The 10207-nt window shown below is 51.1% G+C and overlaps 1 protein-coding gene across 1 annotated transcript in view; it reads left to right on the top strand.

The window, feature by feature from the left end:
- The first annotated feature begins 251 nt into the window (after positions 1-251).
- The window catches only part of LOC138569208 (lysosomal dipeptide transporter MFSD1-like), a 76367-nt gene continuing 66411 nt past the window's right edge, over positions 252-10207 (top strand). Inside the window, exon 1 of the mRNA XM_069646978.1 lies at positions 252-449. Within this exon, the coding sequence (XP_069503079.1) occupies positions 428-449 (22 nt within the window). The 5' untranslated portion in view covers positions 252-427. The remainder of the gene's footprint in view (positions 450-10207) is intronic.

Raw genomic sequence — 10207 nt, 5'->3', positions numbered from 1 at the left:
TTAACCATCAAGTCCATCCTTGCCACAGGGCGCCCAAACACTTAGACGCCCGTCGCCCGTTTAATCTGCTTTGCCAGTAGCGTTATTCCTCCTGGCAGTGACTGTGTCAAATGTATGTAATTCAAATCTCGGCCTGCAGGAGTCGCACCGCTTGTATAGAATACTGCCAAACCGCCCCCTCTTCGGTGATTGTTTTAACTGTTGTAGCTTAATCCCTGGTGGTTTTAAGTATCTCAGGCAAATGTAGCAGTGATTTCTACTTTCAAGGAGGAAGTATAGTTGCCTCGCCTCCTCTCGCTTCTAGGATTGGACGAATGCATGCGTCCCGCCCCTCGATGCCACAAGGGATTTTAGTTGAAGCTTTACAAAAAATCGAATGACTGATCAGCGGCAGCAGCAATCATAACTACTCGGAAGAACTGCACCCATGGCCGTGCCGGCGGAGAGAGGTAAACGCACATACACTGCAGGGAGAAGTAGAGAGGAGGACCAAGAAAGATTTCACTGGGAAGGGCAATGCTGTTTACTGCAGTTCAGATATTAAAATGAGTAGTCCTGTGCCCGGTTAAAACTTCTAGCCATCTTGGAATGTTATTTTACCTTTAGCTGAACCTATTTTGTAAGGGAAATCGATGAATGTGTCCATAGTTTGTTCGTGGAGAGCAGAACTGAATTGTGCTGTGAATCGCACTGCGGGTGGAGTCGAGTGTTTCATTTAATTGAATCGTGCTCTTCGCCTCGTTTAATCTTTCCATATTTGATTGAGGTGTGCGACTGTTTACTGGTAGAGTTTTTGTTTCAGAATTCGCTTTTAATTTGTGGATTTCCAGACAAATTTCTACTGTAGTGTCTAAAAGGCGGCTACTCTCTCACCGCTTTAGTGAACTGTTATTTGTAGACCATGCACACCGCAGTCACGGGTTGTGGGTGGCGTCACGTGACCCTTCGTGTTGTGGTTAATGTTTTTGCTGACACAATGGTTTAGTGGTCGTACTGATGTTGAACCGACCTGTGCCCTACAATGCGCTCTGCTTGGGGGTTATGCCATTGCCTCCAATGCCCTCTTCCTCGTCCCAGTACTTACTTGTACAGGACAGAGTTCCAATAAAGAACTAAAGGCTATAACGTTCTGTGCAAAATGACAGCACAAAGTGAGGCAGCCATGGACGCCATGCTGTTGAATAAGGCGATGTAGAATTCCTAGCATATATGATATGATAGTTTATTTATATCGTGCCCATACACAAGTGTTTCAAGGAGCATTTCCTATCGAGTTGGTAGCAGATAGCGTACAAATTGTGCCTTTAAAAAAAAAACTTTTATGTTTTGTTAATCCATAAATATAGGGTGGTGATTTAATTGTTTTTTAAAATGGAGGGGCATAACTATTTCCCACACATTTGGCAGAGGTCCGGAGCGTAGTGATGATCCTGAACTTACTAAGAGGGGTTGGGGGGGCGGTTATGTGCTCCCTCAGCGGCAGTAAGCAGCTGAAGGAGCGCTCCTGGGCCGGCGCGGCTTGTCCATGATGGGCGAGGGTTTTGGTGGGTTGACAACCCCTCCCCCCTTATGGACAAGCCGCCACTGAAAGACTCCCTATAGTAGTGTAACATTCCCATTTCTGCTCACCTGGCTGTGCACTAAGGTTGTAGTTTTCCTGTTTAATTCTTCTTTGTAACTTCCTAAAATTCTCAGATTTGAAAATATGTAGATTTAGCTACTTATGTGCATTGTCAGCAGAGCTCTTGTGCCGGTCAACTCGCTCGCTTTAGGTGGGTGACACCCGTTGGGGAGTCGGTTCACTCATCTGCCAATCCCCTTGCCCATACATGGCTGTTGGGGGTCGCCTGCATGGACATCCGGCAGGTGCCCCAGGGTGCTCTTCCTTTGAGCACATCACAGGCCCACTGTGTGGGGCTTGGGGCCTGCCCTGGACATCCGGCAGGCCCCTAGGCGGTATGGACATCAACGCCATCGGGGTGGGGCACAGCCTGCCAGGCCCCTGACCGTGCGGACCTCGGCCACCATCCTGGCATGCAGGTCCCACGGCATCAGGGCATGCAGGCCTGTGCCTCCACGTGTAGGCCTACATCAATAATGAGACACGGACTCAGTCGTTCCTCTTTGGGAGTCTGCAGCCGTTCTGCCGCACGTGCCTGCAGGATCTCCTTTTATTAGCTTGGGCCATGACATGGCCATGGCCCATCTTAAAAGGGCAATACACGTGGGAGGGACACATCCCCTTAAAGGGGCAATGCACATTGGAGGGTCACTCATAACGCTCCTCCTTTTTCATAACAAACAAACTAACGTGGCTAGCACATACATGAGTCCCACCTATTACAGAACGACACGCTACTTCTCACTTCACGCCTTGCGGGGTGACCAAATACTAAAAACATCACACTCACACATACCTAACTAACTGAAAATAGTTACAAACATAACACATGCTAACCAATTCTAAAACCCACTCCGTGCATAACAGTCGCGGTGGGTGAGCCGCCGATGGAGTGTGGGCAGCTACCCCACAATTTACAAGACCCTTTATTAACCTGGGGTTCAGAGCTGCAACTGCTGACACAGCGCCAAGGTCGTCGGCTGGCTCTACACACACCCCACAACTGCGGGGTCACCGCTTCACCTTATGGTTATTTCCTGAGACCACACTAAGCATGTGATTACTATGCAGGTTTACTGCAGCAAACACACAGGGTTACAGAGTCCTCATTAATCATTTGCAGGACACCAGCTCGTCTTCTCCCAGTGTCTGTTCAGGAGTCACTTCCTGGGTCCAGGTCCAGTGACGGTACAGTTCCTGGCCGGCAAAGCCGCACCTGACCGGTGCCAGGGGCCACATCGGCATAGTTCCCTGATGTTCACGGGGTGGCAGGACATCATTTGCCCCATCTACAGCGATGTTCCCCAGTCCGGAGTGTTTCCTTCCATCACGGCGCCGAAGGGCGCACAAGCACTCATGCCGAGCTGCAACCCATTTCCAGCCTGATGCCCTGACTCCTGGGGTCATGCAGGTATTTCCTTTTCTCCCCCATCATACCCAGCCTAGTCTGTTCCTTCGATGGCGTGGCCTGCAGGGTGTTCCTGGTGAACCGCAGTTGGGGCCACCAGTTTGGCAGGCAGGGTGGCTCACATTCAGCTGGCACTAGGCCGGGAGACAACCACCTATTTGCGGGTTGGCGTTCTGTATTGCTTGCTGTTACAGTGCACAGTTGTCTGGCTGGCAACGCTGGGTTAGATTGGCATCACCGGTGCGGGTGGGAGCCACCCTCGGGGCCCCACACTTTGTTTGGCACTGCGGTATCCGGAACGCCGGCTGTCCCAACACCATCACTGTGCACGAAGGGGCGTGCGGTTGAGAGTCTCACGTTGGCCATGGTGAGTGCTGAGTCGATGCCGTACTTCAACTGCACAGGGCGGTCCTTGGTGCACAGTCATTCGCCGATTCCGTGCAGCACCCCGGGCACTGCACAAGTGATGAGGGACCTGACGTGCAGAGTGCAGCGCGTTCAGATGCACTGTGCTTGGAACCATGTTGGGGTGCTGGTGGATGAATTCTGCCCCTCGGCCAGTGTCGACATGGCGTACGTGATCGCTCTCATCCCTCTGGATTGAGCGGAACAATCCCGACCTGCCCAGTGCGCCACTTCCTCATGGGAGTGACAGGATCACCCGTGCTCGCTGGTCAGACACCATGGTGGTTGGACTCAGGGGGCGGTAGGCATCTCCCCAAACCCACGATGGCCTGGTCCTTTGACCTGATGGCACGCCGGGTGATGTCAGCAGGCAGGGTCACCAGCTCCTTGGTCCTCAGATGGTCTAGTAGGGGACCTTTGTGGCAGTGTGTCGAAGCCACTTGTAGGGGGGGGCACATGTCTTCCATGTTAGGGTGTCCTGTTTCTCCATGGCACTGTTGTTCCGGTGCAGGGCGTTCTAACGTCCTGGATCGGAGCCTCGACGACCATGATGGAGGAAGTCCCCTTGTTGAGGTGTTGTGATCCCTGTAGGTGGTGGTGCTGTAGCTCCGCTTTGTGTCTTGTGCCTTGCCACGGGTTGCCCCTTGGGATCGGCTGCTGGGGTGCCTCTAGGCTGCAGTTGCTATCTGCATTACCACCGGTCATCCTGGGACCTCGCTGGGACTGCGTTGGGCAACGTGTCTCTCTCTGGATGGGGGCACTGTGCTTCCCGTAAACCGGCCGTCGGCCTGGGGTCATGGCAGACCTGTCCTGCTGCCGCTCCAGGCATTGGCATCTCCTGGCCCTCTCCGCCAGGCCCAGGATCATGCTGAGGGCCCTTTTGCTATCTGACCTGGGCTCCTCTGTAGAGGGACATCTTTATCATATTCCATGTGCCCACAGTCACCGCCTCCTGGCCCGAGTACACACCAGGAGTGCCTGCATGGACCGCCATCATAACACTCTGCTCGGTCTTGGAGCCCTTCAACATTCACCGCCTCTACAGGATCACCACTGGGGCTGCCTGCACTGAGTGGTTTCAGACATCTGGGCTGTCTTAACGATGATTTTCGTTTCCCCGACATGGAGCACAGTACTTCTCACAGCCATTGGTCAGGGCCCTATACAGGGACCTCTCCCCCTCACCAGTTCGACCTTGGAGCAATTTTAATGTTCACGATCGCAGGCCCAGGATCTCAAATGGCCGCTTTTATTTCTTTCTCTTGTTGCAGCGGACACCGCAGGGGTGTGCAGGTTGGTTCCCCCCCTGGCCGCACGAGCACCCTCATTGCAGAGGGCCGCGGCCAGGGAGACCACCGACGGGGCTTCTCCGCCCCCTGCCTTTGGCTGCCAGAGGCATCTTCACCCTGCCTTCGGTCGCCGCAGCAGCCAATTCACTTCTTTGCGGGGAAGGGGCGGGGCCCGCACACCTTCCCCCAATGCGCCGAATGCAGCTCGTTACTTCTTTATCTCCCGGCGGGAGGTACCGCCAGGGATAGCAGCATGGTTCACCCGGGCGGGGTGCCACACTGCTGCGGTTGCGGCAGCACCTCCGCCGCCTCCTCTTCTTGTTCGCTCCCGATCGGAGCAGTCTCCACTGTTGCCGGGGCCAGGATGACAACAGGGCCCCGGCACGGCACCTTTCTGGCAGACGCGCCGGGCGCCGGCGTGACATGGCGGCCCCACAAACCAGGAACCCCTGTCCGCCTCTCCCCATCACCGCCAATGCGGCAGGGGCAGGATGGCTAGAACCCCGGCCGCACGAGCACCCTCTTTTCTGAGGGCCGCGGCCAGGGGAAAAATGCCAGGACGGCCCACACCCATCTTCTCTCTCCGGGGCCAGGGCAGCACACCTTGCTGTCCTCCTCCTTCGCGGCAGCGGCTGCTCGCATCTTCATCCCTGCAGCAGACACCGCAGGGGGGCCACCAAGCTCCGATCCCGGCCGCACGAGCACCCCCATCACTGAGGGCCGCGGCTGGGGCGAGGCACATCGGGGCTCCCTCGCACCTCTCCTTCATCGTATTTGCGGCAGAACGCCGTGGGTGTGCGCCTCACCGCAGGGCAGCCCAGGCACACACTGCCCACGCCGCGGCAGTGAGGCGCAGGCCACGCTGGACCCGCGGTGGGGTCAAACGTTCCTCTTTCTCCCCCTCTCCCCCACCACTCACCGTCAGCAGGGGGGGGGGGAACACGTGGACTCGCCCTCGTCACCATTGTTGGGGGTCGCCTGCCATGGACATCCGGCAGGCGCCCCTGGGTGCTCTTCCTTTGAGCACATCACAGGCCCACTATGTCTGGGGGTTGGGGCCTGCCCTGGACATCCGGCAGGCCCCTAGGCGGTATGGACATCAACGCCATCGGGGTGGGGCACAGCCTGCCAGGCCCCTGACCGTGCGGACCTCGGCCACCATCCTGGCATGCGGGTCCCACGGCATAAGGGCATGCAGGCCTGTGCCTCCACGTGTAGGCCTGCGGCCTACATCAATAATGAGACACAGACTCAGTCGTTGGGAGTCTGCAGCCGTTCTGCCGCACGTTCCTGCAGGAGCTCCTTTTATTAGCTTGGGCCATGACATAGTCATGGCCCATCTTAAAAGGGCAATACACGTGGGAGGGGCACATCCCCTTAAAGGGGCAATGCACATTGGAGGGTCACCCATAACAATGGCCATCAATTAATCTCTCACCTGGAAATACCACTCAAAATTATGTATCATTCCATGCATAACAAAGCCATCCAGTCCAGTTTTTCTTTTTTTCCCTTGGATTTTGGGATTTGTAGTCCTAAATTTAAATGAGAAAAAAATAGATTGCAAGTCTGAGAATTTCAAGAAAAAACATGGCTGGATGACTTTCTTACGCATAGATTTAGGAAACTTGAGCGCTCTGTTTTATGTTATCATACTTGACAATATGCTCCATTCCATATGTGTAATGTTTGTCCTCTCCTGATTTTTCAGTACATTCTGGGACTTATGGTCCTAGATTTACTATTAGAAATCGAGGACAAGAAGTCTTAAATGCAAATCAAAAACTGGACTGGACAAACCTCTCCGAATAGAATGGTGGTGTATGTGTATGCATTGTAACACTGCCCCAACAGCTTTCGTTTTTTTTTCCCCTTTTTTCGGCTGCCACTTCCCTTTCATCCTTATGTGGGCATGGAGGCCTGAGTGCCACGTGGTTGTTCATTGTAAGTGTGGTGGACTCCAAAGGACTTTCTGTGGGTGTCGTGGCACTGAGGTATTTTGTCTATGGCACTTTAAGTTCGATTGTTTGGTGATTAGAAATAGCAGAGTGCTCTGCTCGCTCCCACCTCAAACCCTCATACTTTAGCCCACTCCTCACCCTCCTCTCCAACCAACCGGCCTCAACAATCCAGTTACATGTGCCTTTAATTCCTTGTTCTGGCTGCTGTCTGCCCTCCTGACCCTCTGGGAGGCATGTACTGGGCAGTCTTTTTTTTTTTTTTTTTTTTTTTTTTTTTTTTTTTTTTTTTTTTTTTTACAGGCTGTCCAGGAAACATGATCCAAAGATCCTAGACCGATTCAGTATCATCTACGGAGAATGACCAAATGGGAAAATCCCTAGATAAGAAAATGTTGGCTTCATTGTTAATTACGGTGGCAAACTACATGGGCTTTGCTGAACTGGAATCCACTCTGGGAGCAGAAAGAATAACCAGGATGCTTCCTCCACAGTTAGGATACACTCTGTAAGCAGTCTGACCTTGCTCCTAGAAGCTAAGAGGTCTTGTGGGAGTGGTAAGAGCTGGAAAATTAGCAGTCCGTAGGTTTTTGGACAAGTTATACCCTCTCTAAGGGTAGGAAAAGTCCTGACCTCAGCCCTTTGGGTGGACACTATTCTCCCCAGGTTGACGGGCACAACCAATGGTCCCGGAAAAGGCAATTGGACATGATTAGGTGGGTGTCGCTTTGAAAAAGGCTTAGGGAGGAGCACATCTTTCACTGAGTGCCGGCACATATACCTCCTGTGGCCAAAACCACAAAAGGGGGCTCAGGTAGCTGTCAAAAGTATTCCATGACAGCACAAGTACTGGATCTCAGAACAGATAGATTTCATGTCTGACCTGGCTTATTATGGAGTCAAGTCCTCGTAATGGACATGGGCTCAAGGATTTGACGTGGTTGGCAGCTGAATGTCAGAGACTGGCACACTGACTCGAACCATAGGTCCATCTCATTGAGGTTCCCCTTTGAAGATCAGATGTTTGGAGACACAGTGGAAGAACACCTGTTCAAAGGGTGGCTCAGTTTCACGCGCAGTTCATGATGGGTGCCATCACATGTACTTTAGATTTATTGGATCTGTGAGCCAGGAGTTTACTTTAGAAGGAGCAGATGTGCAATTAAGCATGCAAGGCCTACAAATCCCTGTGGTGGCTTTGGTAAAGAAGGGAGTAGCCCAGTAGAGACTGAACGGGTTCTTGAGGAATACGTGTTTCCACCATAGTAAATCGTTCCTGCGTTACTTAGTTACAGTCGGAGAACAGGTCCAGGCTAAGTACACGAAATCAGCATTGCTGCTCTTACACTTGAGTTTAGATCTTACACTTTGGGCATGATTCAGAGGCAGTTGGATCAAAGTAAAAAAACCTACGGGTGGTATAGTATGTTAGAGTCAAATAGTAATGGCCAATGTTGGCTATTTTAGGTGAAGCGCTTAATCTGCACACTTTGCTCCACATATCCTCATAATCAATTATCGACGCTAAATATGTCTCCCAGCTTGGCCCAGATAGTTGTGAGTGACTTTCTCACCATTGCATCACAATGTTATATAGGGAAGATGCAGCTTTACGGTCACCAGCAGCCTGTGAGATCGAGCAGCAATGAGCTTGCTGGAGGTGTTTAGGAAATGTAGGGAATTACGCAGCAACCGCTCCCCTTAGCTGATAATTTAGCAACATATGGCCTCCAGATGACCCACATCCTTAAATAGTATCCTGGAAATAAAATTGTCAGCCACAAAGAGGTAATATAGTGTTGTTCTGTTCAGCGTCTGTAGCTTCTGGGTGAGTGATTGTTCATATGTGCAGGGTAAGTAGGAGTATGGTATCCTATGTAAATAATTGTGGGGTGACGATGTAGCCCATGAAGTCGATTGCGTGCCCATAGAGTGACCTTCACTGGGTATAGAGTGTTCTATGTAAAGTGGGGCTTTGAGAGTAGGGCCGAATCTAGACGCCTAGAGAATACAGATTTCCTTGATAACTCAACATATTGATTTGCCAATGTGCATTTATATACCAGCATATGTCTTGATCAACTTGGGCCACTAGGTAATACATCATAAAGTCTGGAAAACCCTACCCCCCCCCACAGCTTTTTTGGAATGTTAGGGTATCCCAGCTTATCTTAGGTGGCTTATTTGCCCATATTGGATAAAGGAGAAGGGGTCAAAGATCTCTAAACACGAACGCCATAAATTACTCTACCAATGGATGAACATTAATAACCTCACAATCAACCTGGACAAGACAAAAATCATGATTACTCCTGACAACCAAAGAAACAACCGGTATATCCCATAGCCCACACAACTGGGAACGCCACCCACTGTCCAAAGTTGTCAAAAACCTTGGAATCCTAACAGACGAGTTAACTCTCGAACCTCAAGTAAATGCGATAATTAAGAAATGCTTTTTCCACCTTCACACAATCAAAGATTCTACCCTTCCTCTCCTTCATGCACAGAACACTGGCCATCATCTCCCTCATGTCCAGGATCGACTACGCCAACAGCTTATACCTCAGAACGCCAGACTACTTACTGAGGAAACTGCAATGAATACAGAATGCAGCTGCCAGACTTCTCCTCAAACTCTTGCAAAGAGACCACATCACACCAGGACTAAGAATACTACATTGTCTCCCAAAAAAACGAATCGCCTTCAAATCAATGTGCTTAACACACAGAGTAATCCAGGGCCAAGCAGCGGAATACATACAAAAGAAAATCACCATCTACAAGCCAACTAGAACACTTGGATCCAGCAATGACATTCGCTTAGAACCTAAACCATATACGCCGAAAAAATGTGGGGATCAGCATTCTCTGGCATAGCCGTAAAACTTCCCAGAGATATACAAACTGTGATGGGCCATCTAAAATTCAGAAAACTTTTTAAAGCCTGGCTCTTCAGCTTCGAACAGGATGAAAATGACTGAACAACATCCACGCACCATGAAACGAACACGCAACAGAAAAGGAGTGGCGAGTAGGCGACCGGAGTGAAGGGCAAGGGAGAAGAGAGGCGTTTGACTGGGTAGGGTGGTTTGAGACCTGAAGTGTACCCATCCGGAAAGAGGGCCAAAGGTGGAAACGGGAGGGAGATGTGTCTCACTTAATTTGACCACCAAGGGTGTGAAATTCGTCACACATGAAGGAATATGGCTGGATGCAGATACCAGGCAGCCCACGCACTGACCACAGGACACAGGAAACCCATTACTGCTGGAGGAACTTGTGGGAGTGTTAATTGCTACACTCTAGAAGGAACGACCGGGGAAGGGATTTGGATTGCATTTAGTCAGAACAGTGAGGGTAGGAAATGTACTATAATGAATAGTTAAGTGGGCACCACTTCTCTGTTTGTTCACTTAATATCAAATGCTATTTGTAGTTGAAACAAAACGCTTTTCTAGTCTTACATGGGGTGCAGCCCACCAAAATGTGCCACTGTGTCAGTCACCATAATTCTATGTGAGAA

Source organism: Ambystoma mexicanum, chromosome 2q (assembly GCF_040938575.1).
Source record: "Ambystoma mexicanum isolate Mex_15411 chromosome 2q, UKY_AmexF1_1, whole genome shotgun sequence".
Classification (NCBI taxonomy): Eukaryota; Metazoa; Chordata; class Amphibia; order Caudata; family Ambystomatidae; genus Ambystoma; species Ambystoma mexicanum.
The sequence above is the reverse complement of the archived record's forward strand: the minus strand, read 5'-3'. Positions and strand labels throughout refer to the sequence as shown.